Raw genomic sequence first — 20,889 nt, forward strand, 5'->3', positions numbered from 1 at the left:
AGTAAACCCAAGTGAACTTTTTAGTGCAGGATAATCAGTTAGATAAGAATTGTTTTCTACTCCATTGATCAAAGAATTAAATCTTTTTGAAATGTATTTTTCCATTTTATATTCACTAGGTCCCATGGAGCAGTATAGTTCTTAAGCCATATTGTATCTTCTTCAAATAATTCTATGATTCAATATAAAAAATGAAAACAAGTACTCAAATAGTAAGAGTTGGCGTTGACCGTCGTTTAGACATCCGATTAAGTCTTTAAACTGTTCATTGTCTATGAGGTGCACTATTATCTTACCACCATCTTTAGGTGAATCTACATCTGATGTATTGGTATTTTAAACATAATCTTCAACATCGTTTATTAGTACATCGTCTGGTACCCAATTTTCATCGTCTACAAGCTGATTGTTGTTACGGCCTTGTTCTCCTTCTATTTGGATTTCATTATCGTCTAATTGGGTTTCTTCTACTTTATTAAACTGTTGGTACAAAATTTTTTATTTGATCAATGTTTGTTTCATACACTTGTTTACAGTTAATATCTAAAAATCAGTTTTTCATCGCGCCATTGTAAAAATAACATAATATTTTCTCTGTAAAAGACGTTCATTTTTATCACATTAAACCTAACATGCCGTATGATTTTTCTAATTTTACGTTTATGTATATACTGCAACGTGCTCTGATACTTATATTAAATATAATATATGAATTACATACCATAGCCAACAATAATCTAACATTGGGGGTGCAACAGACACTTTTTGATGAGGGTGTAACAATTATTCTTATAATTGGATTCTAAAAGTGAGCAGGTGATATCAAGTACAGATTTTCCTAACCGTGAACGATTAACACATTAACGTAGCAATTGTCGATCATCAGCGGCGGGGAACGGCGTGAGAACGCTAGCCGCAACGAAAATATTATATTATAACAATTATATTATGCGGCGGCATCGTGCAGGGTCAAAGGCAGATCATCGCACGTACGCTTGCCACCCGGTAGAATAATATAGAAATATAATTCCACCCGATAGAATAATATAGATGTCAAAATGACGCACGTCGTCGTTCAGATAACGCAAAGCGTGGGAAGAGCGGATGCAGGTGCAGATGACCATCAGGGACCTGAAGGTACCGCGGGAGTCCCTGGACGATATATAAGGGGGCCCAGATTAGGCACAATTCAGACGTGATCCACCAGAGTTAGCGCAAGCACCTTCACGTCACCCAGTTTAATATTTTATGTCTCCTGGACTTAGAATATTTTTCACAAGTTTTATTAAATTAATTAATTGGACTTAGAATAATTTTAAATAAAAAACACTTAGAATAATTTCGAGAGTTCAATTATTTCACAAAACCTTTCCAAATCGACATCATTCAACTGATTGTACGTGGCACGTTACAAATTTGGCGCAGTCGGTAGGATTCTTTCAAATAAGAATTCTTTGGACGAACAATTTTAATTTTTTCGAACTTAGAAAATTTTCGGAAAAAAAATTTTTTTTCCACTTCGAAAATTTTTCGAAAAAATTTAAAATATATCCACTTCGAAGAATTCACGGAGGCACATTCGGCAACGAATCACTGTTGAAGAAGACAACTGCAGAACGTCAACTTCAGCGACTCCGAAAGAGAAAGAATCAACAAGTAACACCACGCTCAGCAATCAAGAAGAATGGAAGCATCGACTCAAACCATCGTTGTGTAAGCATAATTTTTTTCTTAATGTAGAATAATTTTAAGCGTCTAACTCTGTTCGCGTCTCCTTTGGAATTAAAAACTCCATCGTATAAGTTACTTTTAATTGTGAAGGTGTATATATATATATTCCCCGTGAAACATTAAATAAAATATCTTGATAAAATAAATAAATAATTTAAAAAGGAAAAATTTAGAATAAGCAAAAATAAAAAAAAAATAAAAAAAACGCAACGATTAAATAAATTTAATATTTTAATAATACACTTAGATTATTTTTACGCATAAAATTTTTGTTCAATAATAAAATAATACAACTTTATTTTAGTTATAAAATATATAAATATTTCAAATATAAATAATTTTTCGAGAAAAAATAAATAAATAAGAATTTTTTTTAAGAAAAAAAAAGACAAATAATTTTTCAGAAAAAATTAATAAATTAAGAATCTAAAAAAAAATAATATATATTTTATTATTTCAAAAAAAAGAAATACAACAAAGTAACATAAAGAACTTTCAGAAAAAATAATAAGTTAAAAAAAAATCAAAAAAAAAATTAATAATAAAAATATTTTATTTTTTAAATATAAATAAAATATTTTGACATAGAAAATTTTTCAGGAAAAAAATAATAGAAATATTTATTTTTTTTTATAAATAAATTTTGACATAAGAAATTTTTAAAAAAAAAAATAATATTTAGTTTTAAAATGAGATTTTATTTTATTATTTTATTTAATATAATAGCAGAAGAATAATTTTTTTTTAAAATAAAAATTTGATAATAAAATTTATTTTTAATATAAAAGGAAGAAAAATTATTTTAATTACTTTAAGCATTTTTTAATTACGGAAATTAAATTATTTTATTAAAATTAAATATTTTACAAGAAAATTATTTTTTTTATGCGAAAAAATTATTTAAGATAAATATCGTAAGAATAGTAGGTATAAAATTAAATTTATTAAAAAAAAAATAACACAAAAAAAGGAATATATTAGTAAATAAAAAAAAATTTTAATTAAGGGGAAAATATTTTATTTAAAGAAATTATACGTGAAGAACACGGAAATAAATAATATAGAATAAAAAAATTATTAGTGAATTATACGTCAAGGAACACGCAAGAAAAAAAAAACGAAAGAGTTTATTTTGTGAATTAAAAAGAATATTAATTGAGAATTTTATTGAAGGCAGTTAAGACCTTATTTATTGAATTATTGGGAAGGCAAGTAATAAGTCCTTATATATTGAATTATTTTAGGCTGAAAAAGTGCCATATTTTAAAAGTTGATGAAAGGAATTATTTTGGGGCGGATTTAAGCCATATATTGAGAATTAAAAGTGTTGAATTTATTTAGGCTGAAAAAGTGCCATATTTTAAAGTGATGATGAAAGGAATTATTTTGGGGCGGATTTGAGCCATATATTGAGAATTAAAAGTATTGAATTATTTAGGCTGAAAAAGTGCCATATTTTAAAAGTTGATGAAAGGAATTATTTTGGGGCGGATTTGAGCCATAATATTGTGAATTAAATAATTGTGAATTTTATTGGGCGAGTAGAGCCGTATATTGAAAAATAATTGTGAATTTTATTGGCCGAGAAGAGCCGTATATTGAAAAATAATTGTGAATTTTATTGGGCCAAAAAGAGCCGTATTTTGTGAAAAAAAATAATTGTGAATTTATTTAGGCCGGGAAGAGCCGTATTTAGCGATTTTAATAATCGGAGATTTATTTAGGCAGAAATAAGCCGTGTTATAATTAAAAGATAATTGTGAATTTTATAGGCGAGAAAGTCCTATCGTGTTGAAAAAAAATTACTTGACGTATATTGTGAATTTTAGAGAGGATAAAAAAATCCTAGAGAAAAAAAAAATATAAAAAAAAAATATAGATAGAAATAATTGGGGGAATAATAAAAATATTACGAGAATTTTATAATAAAATAATATTGATAAATATTTTTAAAGACATTAATGTTTGATTAATAATTGAAAAAAAAATAATAAAAAAATTTATTTTAAGAAATAAACATATTTAATTTAAGTTATAATAAATGAATATACAAATAAACGTATGAATAAGGAAAAAGAAGAAAATAGTTATAGTGAAAACGATAGTAATAGTTCGGAAGAGGAAACAGATACAACAAAAGAAATCGGAACTCACGTAGAGTTAGATAAAAATATTGAAGTAAATAAATTAGTAAACATAAGTATAAATACGAAAGAGGGTAGCGACTCTACACAGGGAATTAATAAGGAAAAAACAACAGGGAAAAGTTTGTTAGATACTACTGTTAGAGAAGACTCAAATACCGGATTAGAACAAAGATTAATAGGGTTACGTAGTACACCAAATTTAGTCCACTCAGAATTAGGACCAGTAAAGAGGAAGCAAAGAACAAAAATGTCTAGTGTAAAGGCTACAATTGAGCAGGTCACTGCTATGATACCAATTTGTGCCGATGCAAAAGACGTTTGTTCGTTCATACGGGCATGCGATTATGCATGTGAGGCCGTAGATAAAGAAACTATACCCTTATTAGTGAAATTTATTAATACTAGGATTACTGGCAAGGCGTTAGAAGTATGTCGGTATAGGGAAACCAGTGATTGGGAAACTATTAAAAAAATATTAAGGGGGCTTTTGAACAGCAATTGTCACCACAAACATTACAAATAGGATTAAATTCTGTTCGTATGAAAAATGACGAAGATGTATTAACTTATACGGGTCGCGGTAGAACAGTTATATTATAATTTGTGTAATGCAACATTGGCAAATAAAACGCCCGAAGAGGCGAGAATTTTAAGGCAAACCCTCAAGGATCGGGCATTAGCAATTTATATAAACGGGTTAAAAATGGATTTACAAACAATATTACGAGCTAGGAACCCAGAAACTTTAGAACTGGCAATGCAAATGGCTAGGCAGTTAGAAATCGAATTTAGTTTTAACAAAGAATTACAAAATAACGAGACTAAAGTAAATCAAAACGGAAATAAAAATAATAACGGAAATCGTTGGTCAAATAACTATCAGGGAAATAATCCAAATGGACAGAAATTCGGTTATAAGCAAAATTATAATCGTGGTCAGAATAGACAAGGTCCTAATAATTATAATAACGTTAATCGTAATAATAATTTTAATAATTTTGGTCGCAATAATAATAATAGTAATAACTATCCGCGTAATAATAACGGTCAATATAATAATAATAATCGGAGACAGCAAAACAATCCCGGATGTTATATTTGCGGCAGAACTAATCATGTCGCTCGCGATTGTCGTGGTAATGTTACACAAGTTGCGCGTCGGAATAATAATAATAATCAGCAACCGCAAAATAATAACGCACGACAAAATACTAATAATAATTTTAACAATAATTCGGCACCAATAACTTTAGTTATTGCAATAAGATAGGACACGATAGTGTTAGCTGTTATAGTAGGCAACGGGGAGCGAGCGTAATAATGCAAACCGGACGGGAAACGGTCAAGTGTCGAACGGGAACGGCGTCCGTTCGATCAACCAAATAACGGCCGTAACGGAGGAATTATCACCCAACGATGTTTCACCATCGTATCAGTAATTAATGAAAATCATGTTACATTTCAATCACCTAACTTTAAAACAAATACAGCAAATCTTCTTTTAGACACCGGTAGTGAAATCAATTTAATAAAAATAAATAAATTAACAGGCGAAACATTAGTAAACGAAAAAGAAAAAATAAATTAAAAGGCATTAATGATAAAATAGTAACTACCATAGGCAAAATTACAATAATATTAATATTAAATAATAATAAAATAAAAACGGAATTTCATGTGGTCGATAAGGAATTTCCAATACCGCGAGATGGAATTCTAGGTCACCACTTCCTGTTACAAACTAACGCGATAATAGATGTTGCGAATAATATATTAACTATAAATGATAACACTCCGTGCGAATTAAATAAAGATAAAATATGTTACACATTAAAACCGCGAACGGAAACAATAATATCTATACCAATAGCTGATCCGATAATGGAAAATAAAAATATTTTAATACAGAAACAAGAATTAATACAGACGTATATTGCGCTAATATAATAAACACGGTAAAGAACGGAAATACGGTGATAAGTATACTGAATATTCCGAATTACCACAAAACATTTATGAGGACCAATTAAATAAAATATTATACGACAATGACATAGAATATAAATTACACGAAATAACTGTAGTGAATGACAATAACGATCGCGTAAATAAAATAAAAAGTTTAATACGTAGTGACCATTTAAATAACGAGGAACGTAAAACAATATTAGAAATATGCGAAAATTTTTCCGATGTATTTCATTTGGAAAACGATTATTTAACATTTACTAACGCCGCGGAACACGTAATAAGATTACCCGCCAATCAACCGCCTATATATAAAAGACCATATAGATTGCCACAGGCACAGCAAAAGGAAATTGAACAACAATTAATTAAAATGGAACAAAACGATATCATAGAACGATCTATGTCACCTTTTAATGCGCCTTTGTTGTTAGTAAAAAAGAAATCAGATTCATCTGGTAAAGATAAATTCGAATAGTAATTGATTTTAGGGCACAATCAATGAAGTAACTTTAAATGAATTTCATCCGTTACCTAATATTACGGAAATATTAGATCAATTGGGACAATGTCAGTTTTTCACCATTTTGGATTTAGCAAACGGTTCTATCAAATACCTTTAGCGAAGGAATCTCGCGAAATGACAGCTTTTCGACCGGTCAAGGTCATTACCATTTTAAACGTATGACTATGGGAATGAAAACAAGTCCCGCTACATTTCAGCGATTAATGAATAACGTATTGTCGGGGATAATAGGCATTAAATGTTTAGTATATTTAGACGATATTATTATTTATGCGAAAAATTTGAGCGATCATAACAATAAGCTGATAGACGTATTCGAACGTCTACGTACCCATAATTTAAAAATACAACCAGATAAATGCGAATTTCTAAAACGCGAATGTTTATTTTGGGACACATAATTCGGAACACGGAATAAAACCAGATCCGAAAAAGATAACATCAGTAATAGAATTTCCGGTGCCTAAAACTGTAAAAAGCAAATAAAACATTTTTAGGTTTATCGGGGTACTACAGGAAATTTATACAGGGATATAGTATGTTAGCTAAACCAATGACACACTTTTAAAAAAGGATGTTAAATTTAATTGGGACGAAAATTGTCAGGTAGCTTTCGACAAATTAAAAAACGCACTCTGTGCATAACCGATTTTACAATATCCAGATTTTACGAAACAATTTATACTTACAACCGACGCAAGTGGTAAGCCTCTAGGAGCTATACTATCCCAAGGAACGATAGGTAGCGACTTACCAATAGCGTACGCATCTAGAACTTTGAATAAAAGTGAAATGAATTACTCAACTACTGAACTAGAATGTTTAGCGATCGTATACGGGGTTAAACAATTTAGACCTTATCTCTATGGTAGAAAATTCGTAATACTCACTGACCATAGACCATTATCTTGGTTATTTAACTTAAAAGATCCGTTATCAAAGTTGGCGAGATGGCGCATACAGCTTGAGGAATACGATTACGAAATAAAATATAAACCGGGAGTACAAAATTCGAACGTAGATGCTTTAAGTAGAATGTATAGTATAAAAGAAATTAAGGACGAAAGTTATACGAGCTTTCTAGAAAAATCGGAAACAACAATAATAACGAATAGTAATGTGAAAGAGGTGAACGGTGAATTACTAGAATCACCCGCAGAATATCATATTGTATCAGAAATAGAAAAATATTATAACTTTAAATCGGGAATAAACTACGAATTAAAACGAAAATTTGGAACGAATAAAATGTTAGAATCAAATAAACAAATAGGCGACGTAGTATATTTTAATTACTAAGAAAGATACATAATATTTTTGATAACTTAAAGTAAAGAAAAACAATTAACCACAAGTGAAAATATGCATTTTGCATTATTAAATTTAAAGTACTTTTGCATTAAAAACTCCTTGACTAAGTTAGCCATGAACCAGTTAGGAAAGAAAGACGGGTTGGACTGGACAAAAACAAGATCAATGATTAGGTATATATTTCGAAATACCGATATAGAAATAATAATCTGTACTAAACTAGAATACACTAATGAGAAAAAATTAATCATTTTCAAGCAATTTCATGACTCATTACTAGGGGGTCATGCTGGATTAAATAGAACGGTTAAGAAAATTAAACGACAATTCAACTGGCCAGGGTTAAAACAAGAAGTAAGGGAATGGGGTTAAGGAAAAGCTACTAGGTGACACACCAGATAGGCTAGCCCTAAGTAATATGCCGCCCTTACTAAAAGAACAATAAAATGTATAAATTAAATATATAGATATTTAGATATAATAAGGAATAATATTAATAATATAATATAACTTAAAAGTAATAATATAAGTTATTAACAATCACATAAATGTATAAGTATGTACTAAATGTAAAAAAAAAATAAATATGAAAATACAATCACTAATACAAAATGTTTAATTATACAGAAAAGAGACACATAAATTCATAATTATGGACTTCGAGTTCTCAATGGTGAACAAGACAAGCATGGTTGTCATCTCCGGAGCTATATCCAATAGCTTAGACCGATTTAAGATTAGGAAACTGGAGGGACGACCTCTTTTGCTACCACTTAACGAAGAAGCTCGACCTATGGGTGAGACGGAGCTTCAGGTGGCAATAAGAGAGATAAAAAGAGTGTTCAGAGTAAAAACTGATCTGAGAGATGCTTGTCTGGACCAAATGAAGCAGAGTTTGAGTTCGACGAAAAATAACTTAACACGAGGATATATTGACAGTTATATACGTAGAGGTAATAAGGAGAATGTGATAGTAGTGTGGAACGGACATTCGGACAAAAACATTTTAAAAAGATTAGATTTAGACCATTATCCTATGTTAAACATAACGTGTTACGATAAGTATTTTAATAAAAATTTCTATATTCAGTTTGAAAAATTAGGCAATAAAGAAATAATTTTCGAAGTAGATATCGGTACATATAATAAAACAGGAAGGCTACTTAATTTAGTAGAGACCCATGATATAATATGTAAAAAGAAACACCATACTACGTATGCGCATGATCCGAGAATGGATGTCAAGTATACTAAATGTATATTTGATTATGTGATACGGAAACAGCGATATGAAAATCTAATAAAACATTTCTAAAAAAATATATAAACAATAACAATAAAAGTAGTAATAAAACAAAAACAACGGTTACATTAATAATCAAAATACGAACGTAAAATTTCTTTTTCAGAAATTCATAATTCTATAAATTACAAATCAACTCTACGAAATAAATAATAACCAATAATGGATAGAATGGAGCAATTAGCTTCGGCAATATCGTTTAACATAGAAACGCAATTTCATATTAATCCAACACAGGGAGAATGGCATAATTACACAGCTTGTTTTGATTTTCATATAGTTACCGCTAATGAAAATATACTCGTACCTTACGAGGATGAAACTATATTGGAAATGATTGAGGCAGCCAAAAGGTTTTTGTATGATATGGCGATAGACAGAGAATTTGGTGAACCATACTGTTATGAATTAAACTATTACCTCGAAATAATACAAAATCCACGAGATATATTGAATTACAGTAGATAAATGTATGTCTAGAATGAATTGATCAGGTAAAACGAAATGGTTGGGGCTGTACGAAACACCTATCGACATAACATTTGACATATGATCGATGGGGTGGATTCTACGGCATCCCCAATGAGTAAAGAGTGATCAAGTAAACGTATTAACCATAATCAATTAGGGTTGTTGTCAATGTGGACGACGTACTTCAAATGATTAGTATGTCATTCCATGGGCAGCGAATCTTGATTGAGTAAATAAAATAAAAAACATACAACCTGGAATGATAATAAATATATATATATACACTTAGATTTAAGAAAACATACTGTACGAATAAGTTACTATTGGGATATGGAAATAAATTTGAATTGTGGGGAACTTATAGATTTTGTACTACTAATATATTATAATAAGTAAAAAAATATTATTTGTATTAATTAATTTACCATATAAGAAACTATTGTAATCAACACATTATACTAACCACATATTTTATTGGAATTATCAAATCAATTATAATCACTATATTGTACTATTTACTAACACTATATTTTATTGTAATCACAATTATAAATTATAAGAAAACTAACCAACATATTTAAAACATAGAATTAGATAACCAAATATTTAATCTAACCATATAATCGTTAATTATATTATAATCAAAATATTTAATCAAACTATTTAACCATTTGTAAGTGTAATCAATCCATATTTAATCAAAACTATATATACAACATATACATCATATATTCGTATTATATAACGAAAATACTTTAAATGTAAAAGCATACAGAGAATTGTAATGTATGTCTTATATCAATGACTTGTAATCGATTATTGTAAACACTATAACATTGTAATAATTTGTAACTTAACTATTTTGTACTGAACTTTGAAAGATTTCTGTCTTTGAGACATAAACCTTTTTTTTCGTGGGGAGGTGCAACGTGCTCTGATACTTATATTAAATATAATATATGAATTACATACCATAGCCAACAATAATCTAACATTGGGGGTGCAACAGACACTTTTTGATGAGGGTGTAACAATTATTCTTATAATTGGATTCTAAAAGTGAGCAGGTGATATCAAGTACAGATTTTCCTAACCGTGAACGATTAACACATTAACGTAGCAATTGTCGATCATCAGCGGCGGCGGAACGGCGTGAGAACGCTAGCCGCAACGAAAATATTATATTATAACAATTATATTATGCGGCGGCATCGTGCAGGGTCAAAGGCAGATCATCGCACGTACGCTTGCCACCCGGTAGAATAATATAGAAATATAATTACCACCCGATAGAATAATATAGATGTCAAAATGACGCACGTCGTCGTTCAGATAACGCAAAGCGTGGGAAGAAGCGGATGCAGGTGCAGATGACCATCAGGGACCTGAAGGTACCGCGGGAGTCCCTGGACGATATATAAGGGGGCCCAGATTAGGCACAATTCAGACGTGATCCACCAGAGTTAGCGCAAGCACCTTCACGTCACCCAGTTTAATATTTTATGTCTCCTGGACTTAGAATATTTTTCACAAGTTTTATTAAATTAATTAATTGGACTTAGAATAATTTTAAATAAAAAACACTTAGAATAATTTCGAGAGTTCAATTATTTCACAAAACCTTTCCAAATCGACATCATTCAACTGATTGTACGTGGCACTTTACAATACTTGTTTGGTTTTCCGATTAGAGTGGAGTCAATCGGATAAGTGGTATCAGGTTCATTATCAGTGTCAGAATCAGAACTGTTGTTAGCCGGTTTTTTTTTTTACCGCGGACTTCATAATTGGAGCCAAATTCTGCTAAAGTTACATCTTCAAGACTGTGTGGTCTACATGAATAGTATTCATTGAGACCGTAAAAAAAAAATGTCATCAGATTTTGAATCCATTTCTCCTCTAACTGCCATTGGTTTCAACATTCGAGTTCTTTTATCAGGATGGCTAGTGTTTATAAATATATACCCAGTTGAAGTATTGCATTGCTTCATACCTAAGCAAGTGTACACTGCTTCCTGTGCAGAGATTTCTTGACTCCCTGAAAAAGTTGACGCTATTTTTTTCAGTTGTTCTTTAACCGATAAATCAGTAGAAGACTTAAAGACTTAAGATTTTCGACAATGTCTCTCATTAGTTTTGATATTCCACGTTGGCTTTTTCCAATATACTCGATTACATATCTAACACAAGAATAAACGTCCAATATGAACTGTATATCCATGTTAGATTGCCATAACGGAAATAATTCTTCATTGAATCCAGAAACCATTCGTTGTTTTATTGTACGTTTTAGAAAAATTGTTGGCCGTCTGATAACAGTTCGAATAATGGATTTATATTCATTAACATCTTTAATTGACAATTTTTGTAAAATGTCTTCTAATGATGGATCTGAAGATGAATCACTGTCCTTGAAGTCCCTGAGGTATTGCAGAAGTTTTTCATATTGTAGGGTACGAATTTTTCTTGTGATCGGATTACTTATGTCTTCTGTTAGCGGAGTCAATATACAGGTTTCATTCATTGGCGGATATGGTATGTTGAAGCGACACTTTTTCATTTGTTAACTAATACTTTGCATTTAAAAAACAAGTTGGAGTCCGATGCAAAACTTCGATCTACGTTCAGCAGTTCAGACCTTACTACTTTTGAGTAATTTTTTAAAGGTGATTTATTTGTACGTGGATGCCCACCAAATAAATTAGGAAAAGCTTTTTCCTCTGCATAGTCATCAATAAGAATAGATAACGGTTTCATGCATTCGCTTGGTGCAAAAGAAACAAAATCACAGTTTTCAATTTTTGAAAAAAAAAAAATATCGCGTGATATTTTCGTTGCTTTTTTTTATTTTGTGTGCGTTTACTCGGACGTCCCATTTTATGAAAAAAAAAAATATATATATATTATATAAGACAAAAATAAATAAATAAAATAAACTTACAGCTAAAAAAAACTTTAATACTAAAAGTTTAAAAAAAAAAAAAAAAAAAAACAACAACTGCTACCTCTGTCAACCAAAAAAAAAAAAAAAAAATACAAAATTAGCTGATAATTAGAGCAGCGTTTCCCAACTTCTTTTACTCACGGAACCTTTGTAGGAGTTTGAACGTTTTGTGGAACCCCATATTTTTTCTATAATAGTAATGTATACATATGTTTTGTATACTTAAATGAGTGGGTTGTCGGACACTTCCGACACAAGAATGTGATTAATATAAAAAAAAATCTAAGGAAAGACGATTTCAACATTTTATTTTGTTCATAATTATTACAATATTTTTAATGTCTATACAAAAGCTTATTCGTAATCACTTTCCATGACTGAAGAACTTTCCAAACCTCCTCAATTTTAAGTGACTCGAACTTAATTTTCAATTCAGAAGATTTTATTTCAAGCAAACTTTCGTATTCATTTGATGAAAGTACTTATGGCTTGTTCTGAATTGAAAATGGATTTTATACCCACAAATTTTCAAAATCTTCATTTAATCTTGGAAAGTAGGAAAGTAATCCAGATTTTAAACTAATTAAATGGTCTTTTATTTTTTCTGCATTTACCGGTGTCACTGAGTTTTCATTTTCATATAAGAATTTATTCAGGTTTAAGAAACATGAAATATCATTTTCTTGTACACATTCGACTCAAAAGTCCAACTTTCCAATGAGAGCTTTCATTTCAAGCTATCATTGGCTTGAAAAATCGAAGTTTTTTTTCCTTGTAAACTCAAGTTCGTTTCGTTTAACTTGTTGAAAATATCAGAGAGGTATGCTAGCTTTATTAGAAAATTTTCATCATGAAACCATTCATAAAGTTTTTTTTTTGTATGCTCCTTTAGGAAAATTTTTACTTCATCCCGCAATTCAAAAAGTCTTGTTAAAACTCTGCCCTTGGACAACCACCTGATTTCCGTATGTAAAATAAGATTTTGATGGTCACTCCCCATTTCCTCACAAGGCTTCTTGAACAGCCTTATTTTTAAAGGGCGTGATTTTATAAAATTCACGCACTGAACAGCGACATCTAGTTCTGATTTAAAGTCTGTCGAAAGTTTCTTGGTTACCAATGCATGGCGATGTAAAATACAGTGGGTGTTACTACATTTTGGAGCTACCTCTTTAATTCTAGTTATTACACGTTTTATCTTTCCAACAATTGCAGCAGCACCATCCGTGCATACGTCCACACATTTTTGCCATGACAATTTTTTTTTTAAATATTTATTTACTACATCAAAAATGTTTTCTCCTGTGGTATGCGTTTCCAAACTTTCACAAATAAGCAATCCTTCTTGAATGGTTTTCTCATGAGCATATCTAGCAAAAACAATTAACCCAGAAACATCGGTGCTTTCGTCCATTTGTAAGGAAAATTGGTTACAGTTAATTAATCTAAAAACAAATTCATTTTCAATGTGATCAGAAATGTTATGAATTCGATCAGAAATGGTATTGTTTGAGCACTGCACTGCTGCAACTTTTCTTCCCGCATCATCTCCGAGAATACAAGAGACCACTTCTATCATACTAGGTTTAATCAAACTTTCGGCAATGGTGTGAGGTTTTCCGGCACGTGCAATATTATAACTCAATTTAAATGAAGCCTCTGTGTTTTTCTCATTTTCGTCTTTTACATAGATAGTAAGAGAAGTCGCACTTTCAATTGAAATGTCTTTCTTCATTCTAAAGAAATCCGGACATTTCCACTTCAGATTTGGATGGTTAGATTCCAAATATCGCTTTAGCTTCGCAGAAGCCAAAGAACTGTTACTGAGAACTTTCTCACAAACTACGCACCTCACATCAGGAAACGTGTCAATTCCAATAGGAATAAATCCAAAAGATAAATATTCTTCATCATATCGTCTTTTTTTAACTTTTGAACAATTGATTTGAGTGTATTCCTTAGATAGAGATGCTTCATTTTCGATAGTGGCTTTTTGGAGAGGAGCAGCTTCACAGTGAGAAGTCGAGTTTTCCGATGGAATAGACGAAGTGTGACTTTTACATGTAGATGTTAAACCAGCCTTCTCTACTGATAATAATCGCCCTGTTTTGAGCCATGTGTCCATTTCAGTAAAAATTATGAAGGAACGGGTACCAAAACTGCACCGACAAGAAATTTTACATTTTACATTGCATAATCATTATTTAAAACAAGGATTAAAATTTTTTTTTTTAAAACAGAAAAAACGAAAAAAAATACTCATAACGTTAAACATAACGAAAACGTACACGTTATTTTTAAAAAAAGTCGGCAAGTGAGTACCGCTCTGCTGTACATTAGGTGCTGTATGGATCATTATTATATATTATAGGAGTGTTAAATTTGAATCCAATGATAGTTATCATTGTATACGAAAAACGATTCTGAACGAAGATGATTTGTCAGCCTAGGATATAATTTCTAGTGGTTGGTGAAAAAGGTGGTTTAAAAAAACCAGCTTATATTAAAAAATATTTTGAAAATTAAATCACGTAAAGAAAACGCGAATCTTAATAACTGGTAAAATTTTCAAGTATCTACGACTTATACTTTTTGAATAATAACAAATATTTAAAATCGTTTGAGAATAAATCGTTATCATTACGCTATTTCGTTAAAATTTAAAATTCAAACGCACTTAAAATTTTTCCTATAATGATGCTTCGAGTTTTCTCTATAGATACTTGAAGGTAAACTTATGGAAAACTTAGTGTTGTATTTTTAATCCTTAGTTATAAACACAAAAAATTTTATGATTTTTCAACTTCAAATATTTCGCAAATATTCATAATTTTGACGAATTTTCGTCAAAATTAGAACTTCAAATGCTAATAAAAAAAAATTGTGCCTATGTATTCTTATAATTTTTTAATCACTATAAGAATAACATATGAGGAACTTTGTATTAAATTTTCAAGTATTTTGATAGGGCCAAAAAATTTTATCGACACTTCAAAAATATTTTTTCAGAAAAATTGAAAATTTCAGTTGTCTATAAATAGCTCAAAAAAAGTCAAAATATTTTGAAATTTAAATCACGTAAAGAAAACGCGAATCTTAATAACTGGTAAAATTTTCAAGTATCTACGACTTATACTTTTTGAATAATAACAAATATCAAAAATCGTTTGAGGCTAAACTGTTATTTAACGCGGTTTTTGTAAAAATTTAAATTTCAAACACTCATAAAAATTTTTTGCCTGAATCCGGTAGAGTTTTTTTTACAGATATTTGAAGAAAAATGTATGGAGAACCTTGTACCAAATTTTCAAAACTTAGTTATAAAAGAAAAAAATTTTATGATTTTTCAACTTCAAAATTTCTTGCAAATTTTCGCGTTTTCGACAGATTTCGTAAAAATTTGAACTAAAAACGCTTATAAAAAAAAATTGTGACTAACGATTTTTATTTTTTTTTAGCTACATTAAAAACAACTCATAAGGAACCTTGTATTAAATTTTCAAAACTTTTTGGTCATCCAAAAATTTTTTATCGACACTTTAAAAAAAAATTTTCAAAAAAATCGAAAATTTCAGTAGTCTATAAATAACTCAAAAAAAGTCAAAATTTTTGAAAATTTAACTATATACGGATACCACTGACATTAACATTTGGTGAAAATTTCAAGTATTTTCAGTGATTAGTTTTTGAATTACAACCATAAAAAAAATCGATTTGGTCGAAAACTGGTTTTGCGTAAAAATTGCCGTTTTTCCGTCATTTTTTTTTGTTTTTCTCGATTTTTTTTGAAAACTGTTGGAAAATGTTAACTTTTTACCTCTATAATGCACCAAGGATATTCACTTTTACATCGGAAACCACCCCCATTGTTTGAAATTGGAGCATTATTTCGACTAGTTATGCTGTACACAGACACAAAAAAAAACAAAAAAAAAAAAAAAAACATACATCATTGTAAAATCAATACATTCTTCACTCCGTTCAGAATCTAAAATGATATCAAAATTATAATCAGTTAACGATTTAATTTAATAATTTAAATTATGTAATTTAATAACGTATTTTTTAAACATTTTTAATCCCTGCATTTTCAAACCATTTTAACATAACTAAAAGTACAACTTACCAGAAAATAAGAATTATTCGTGATAGTAATAATTGAACACTAAAATTCAAACGTTAAAATTAAAAATGACAACAAGTATTTTGTAATGATGAGACAAGTAGGGTGAAATAGCCGGTACTGGGTCTCCCCCCCGCTTCACCACCCCCGCCTGTATTGCGCCACCCCCTCCCCCTCCCCCGCCTATCACTACGTCATCGGGCCACTCTGGCCCATACTGCGCCAACCCCTCCCCTCACCCCGTCCTATACACTACGTTATCTGTGCACCGCCGCCCATACCGCGTCACCGTCGCCCCACCCACCACACTATTATCGACGTCGTCGACGGTGGCCCCATTTGTCCGAACATTTGGCTGACGCGGCTCTTCGGCCCCGTATCAACTAAATACGATATGTGTTATGACGCTATCATATTATCATCGACGGTGGCGCCATCTATCCGTACATTTGGGCTGACGTGGTTTTTCGCCTCGCATCCGTACAATATCTCCATATTATCACGCTAAAACCCCGCCACTTGTACCACGAGCGCCGTGAGTACGCACAAGTATAAAACATATACATATACATATACGTATAAAAACATATACATACCTGTATTAAACATATACATAAATGTGTAAAACATATACATTCGCGTATAAAACATATACATATACGTATAAAACATATACATAAATGTGTAAAACATGTACATACATGCATACTTTTAGTAGGATACGGAGTCAAATACTAACGCTATTGAATCGTTTAATTTTAATATAATTAGATGTTTATTCAATAAAAATATACAGGTTATCGTGTTATAACCTTCATGAATAATCTACATGATATCCGACGACATCATACGATTCCGTTTTACATCTATGGACTTGATCATTACTATTACCGCGATTATTACGAATGTCATTAAATTCATTTTGAACATTCGTAATAAATTGAGCGCCTTTATATAATAACACATTTACGCATTTAGGGTTATGCACGGCGTGTTGCTGCCAAACTTCATCATTTTCCTGCCAATTCACCAGCAATAGGCCGCAGTAGTAACATTGTACCAAATCCTTAGTTCCGGAATAAATGAATCCGCATTCAGCCAGTGAATATTTATCTTGATACGATCGAGGCGGGTATGAATCGAATGTTTTCAGCCTCGATAAAAAGCTTGTATACTGAGGATATTCCGGATCCGTGTTCTCTTGTACCAAACGCACTAGTGATCGACAACCGATGGAGCATTTTAATAAATTCATTGTAATGTGTCGTATAAAAAATAATTGTATTTAAATCGTAGAAAGTGTGTTCTATCCGTTAACGTTTAAACGTGAATAATACGCTTCTAATCAGTGCGACGGACTACCAGCAACTGATGACTATATGGTGACAATTCGTAAGGAATGCTAACCAAGCAAAGCATTCATAATAAAAATAATAATGTAAATTAAAATATTCGAATAGTTATCCACGGTATACAACGTTATCTCCAGTTATCAGATACCGACCATCATGCTGATGTTTACGAATACCCTTCACAACCCGCGCACCAAATATTCGTATGTGTCGCAGCCGCATGTGTGCCACTGACGGTCAGTGCAGTTCAACGTCAACTGTTGTACATTCGTATTACTTCGCTCACTCTTTTAAATATCATATTAAATTTTTAAAAATGTTTAACTGTGTATCATGTGAAAAAGTGTACGTTCATAAGCGCAATCTTAATAGACACGCTAAAGCCCACGATGGATCGACGAATTCGTGCGGGATATGCTTCAAGACGTTCACCTGGTGGGACAAACTCAGTATCCACGTACAAAACTATCATAGTAAGTACACATTTTTCATGTATATATTATACAAGTATAAAAACTAATTCGTCCCAATAAGAGTAGTTAAATCAGTTTTTTTCTGTGTAAAATTAGAATTTTACACATATGATGCGGAACGTCAATAATTTGCTCGTGGTTATTAATTAAATTGTTTTTTTAAAATAGTGATCGCTAAAAACACTCCTGAATTCCACAGCGCTGTACGGACAACAGGCGGTGCAATGGGTAAATATTTTTTTCCCGTATAAAATATAATAATATCGGCGATATCTTAATATATATAATATGTGTTAGGTCGTGAATCAGTCATAAAATGGGCACCCCACACCACTACACCGCCGCACGCTCAACCAGTTGTTCGGCCTCCGACACGGGTCATCCCACCACACCGCCACCCCGCGACCACATCTACCCCTGCGACCCGAACACCGGCTATCGCCCTCCAAATATCGTCACCCGCCGCACAGCCAATAGCTAACAGACCGGACACACGGTCACCCCCTGTCACCGAAGCGCACACTAGATCGTGCTCACCCCCGTCCCCTCTACAATGCGGCCCTCATACCAAGAATAGCCGACGAAATATCAAACGGAAAAAGACGCGAATGGATAAGGTTAATACGCCCGGCTTTATTGAGATAGAGTCTTCGCTTAATCGATCGATAGTGTGGTATTTTAGGAAGAATGTAGAAAACATAGTCAGCTATCGCGCGTTCCTCAACTCGATAGAGTCGGAATTAATCGCGAAATTACGCGAGTGCGTGCGTATTAACCCCATCAAATTCAACCTGAAATTGGAGGCCACGTACGTTATACCCAACGTGCAAAATTCGATCCAAAATCGTGCGTTTAAAACTTCGGCCCGAGAACTGTATGTGCACAGCAATGTAGAGGGTTTGATCGATCGCGACTTCACCTCGCTTCTTGCCAAAGAAGACTCTTACGCCGGTAAATACAGTGGATTCACCTTATCGTGTATCGACGGCTTACTCTTGGGCGTGTACGAGTACACGCCTATGGGGGGATCGTCGTACTTGCCGTTACCGGAAAGTATTTTGAATCGGAAGGCCGTTGTTAACCCTCAAAATATCGACCAGCAATGTTTCAAGTGGGCGATCCTCGCCAAACACGTACCGCATGACAACCGCAGGCGAGTAGGCGCAAATTATTTACGCGAAGAGCACCGGTACGACTTTTCTGCGTTATCGGTCCCCACACCCGTGTCGGAAATAAAATTATTCGAAAGATCGAATCCGGGCACGACCGTAAATTTATACGGTATAAGAAACTGCGAAAAAAATAAAAATAATAAAACAAAATCGAGCACTCAATCTGTTGCGTACCCGCTGCGTGTCGCAGACAAAGAAAAGGCGGACCATTTTGATCTGTTACTGATCGCCGGAAAGGATGACGAGAATCATTATGCGTATATTACGCATTTTTCGCGTTTAGCCAGCCCGCAAAAAAATAATCGCGAGCATCAGTTATTTTTCTGTAAGCGATGTTTTGCAGGGGCGGCTCGTCTGGGGAGACTTTGAGACTGAGTCTCCCCCTTCAAAAAACCCAGTTACTTGTAAATAATAATTAATTAAAATAATAATGCATAAAAATATTTTTATTCGAATTGAAAATATAATATTATATAATTTACTAGCTGACCCCGTGCACTTCGTTGCCCGTTAAAAATGCAAATTCTATATAATATGATTCGAATTTTGATTAATTTGTTATTTACTATTCGGTTTAACGGTGTTCAAAATTTAGACATTTTCATTGACTGTTTTAATTCTCAAAAATCTTGTGAAAGCACCACTTCAATATGCGAATTTTGTAAAATGCTTTCTTATTACACACTAAATTTGTGATACGATTTTACGAATGTACCGTGTAAATTGTAAGCATCGATCTATCATTGTTCAGGCTCTACGTTTATCAGTCAGTGAGTTACTCAAGTCATAATATTATAGTCATTCTGCTTACCGTTGCCGTGAGACTCTCTTATGATTATGAGAGCAGTATATTATCATGTAGGCAATCCACACGTGGTAGATTGAGGACCCCGCGAGATGTGTATAAGAATTTTATAATTTCTAACACTTAAGTTTCAAAGTTATGTCATTTTTTTTTTTTTACTACAGTTGGTAAAATACAATAATGTGCCATCTTGTGGTTTTTGTATTGTTGCCTGTTGGTAAAACAATAAAACTTAGTATAACTTGTTATGTTAGTCTATTGCTGTGAATTTGAAATTTACTGTGACAACGAATCATCAGTTCCAGAATATTATCGGCGCTCGCCACATATATTAATAATAAATATTGAAAAAAAACTATTCTATCTTTTAAGTTGGACCATATTATTAAATGGTTACCAAATTTTATCAAAATCCGTAATTCATTATATTAATTTTATATATTACCATAGCACCACAAATAAATAAATATTATTCTCAAATCTTATAACCCCTATAGCAACCATTTATAAACAAAAATTTCTATCGTAAATCTCAATATTCCTGTTTGAGCATATATTAATAA

The 20,889-nt window shown here is 31.8% G+C and overlaps 4 protein-coding genes across 4 annotated transcripts; 2 read left to right on the forward strand and 2 right to left on the reverse strand.

Annotated features, from left to right (window-relative positions):
* The first annotated feature begins 8,269 nt into the window (after positions 1–8,269).
* LOC126555344 (uncharacterized) lies at positions 8,270–9,331 on the forward strand. Its single transcript, XM_050210276.1, has one exon. The coding sequence runs from the start codon at positions 8,336–8,338 to the stop codon at positions 8,996–8,998; it is 663 nt and encodes a 220-aa protein (XP_050066233.1). The 5' UTR covers positions 8,270–8,335; the 3' UTR covers positions 8,999–9,331.
* Positions 9,332–11,519: 2,188 nt separating this feature from the next.
* Positions 11,520–14,526, reverse strand: LOC126555340 (zinc finger BED domain-containing protein 5-like). The gene is made up of 3 exons (XM_050210273.1): positions 13,725–14,526; positions 11,818–11,947; positions 11,520–11,766 (listed from the first exon to the last, which is right to left on the reverse strand). Exons 1-3 carry the CDS (start codon positions 14,524–14,526, stop codon positions 11,520–11,522), a joined length of 1,179 nt encoding a protein of 392 aa, XP_050066230.1.
* A 2,812-nt stretch (positions 14,527–17,338) lies between these two features.
* LOC126555341 (death-associated inhibitor of apoptosis 1-like) lies at positions 17,339–17,779 on the reverse strand. The gene has a single exon (XM_050210274.1). It carries the CDS (start codon positions 17,777–17,779, stop codon positions 17,339–17,341), a length of 441 nt encoding a protein of 146 aa, XP_050066231.1.
* A 413-nt stretch (positions 17,780–18,192) lies between these two features.
* LOC126555343 (uncharacterized) lies at positions 18,193–19,890 on the forward strand. The gene is made up of 3 exons (XM_050210275.1): positions 18,193–18,349; positions 18,518–18,577; positions 18,647–19,890. Exons 1-3 carry the CDS (start codon positions 18,193–18,195, stop codon positions 19,888–19,890), a joined length of 1,461 nt encoding a protein of 486 aa, XP_050066232.1.
* Positions 19,891–20,889: the final 999 nt, after the last annotated feature.

This window comes from Aphis gossypii, unplaced genomic scaffold (genome assembly GCF_020184175.1).
Source record: "Aphis gossypii isolate Hap1 unplaced genomic scaffold, ASM2018417v2 Contig00807, whole genome shotgun sequence".
Taxonomy (NCBI): Eukaryota; Metazoa; Arthropoda; class Insecta; order Hemiptera; family Aphididae; genus Aphis; species Aphis gossypii.

Coding starts and splice junctions, on each gene's coding strand:
- LOC126555344 (XM_050210276.1), top strand. CDS start 8,336: ATGGACTTCGAGTTCTCAATGGTGAACAAGACAAGCATGGTTGTCATC.
- LOC126555340 (XM_050210273.1), bottom strand. CDS start 14,526: ATGGACACATGGCTCAAAACAGGGCGATTATTATCAGTAGAGAAGGCT. Junction 11,948..13,724: donor AGGATTGCTTATTTGTGAAA/GTTTGGAAACGC, acceptor CTCCGCTAACAG/AAGACATAAGTAATCCGATC. Junction 11,767..11,817: donor GAAGACATTTTACAAAAATT/GTCAATTAAAGA, acceptor AACTGTTATCAG/ACGGCCAACAATTTTTCTAA.
- LOC126555341 (XM_050210274.1), bottom strand. CDS start 17,779: ATGAATTTATTAAAATGCTCCATCGGTTGTCGATCACTAGTGCGTTTG.
- LOC126555343 (XM_050210275.1), top strand. CDS start 18,193: ATGTTTAACTGTGTATCATGTGAAAAAGTGTACGTTCATAAGCGCAAT. Junction 18,350..18,517: donor CCACGTACAAAACTATCATA/GTAAGTACACAT, acceptor TTTTTAAAATAG/TGATCGCTAAAAACACTCCT. Junction 18,578..18,646: donor GACAACAGGCGGTGCAATGG/GTAAATATTTTT, acceptor AATATGTGTTAG/GTCGTGAATCAGTCATAAAA.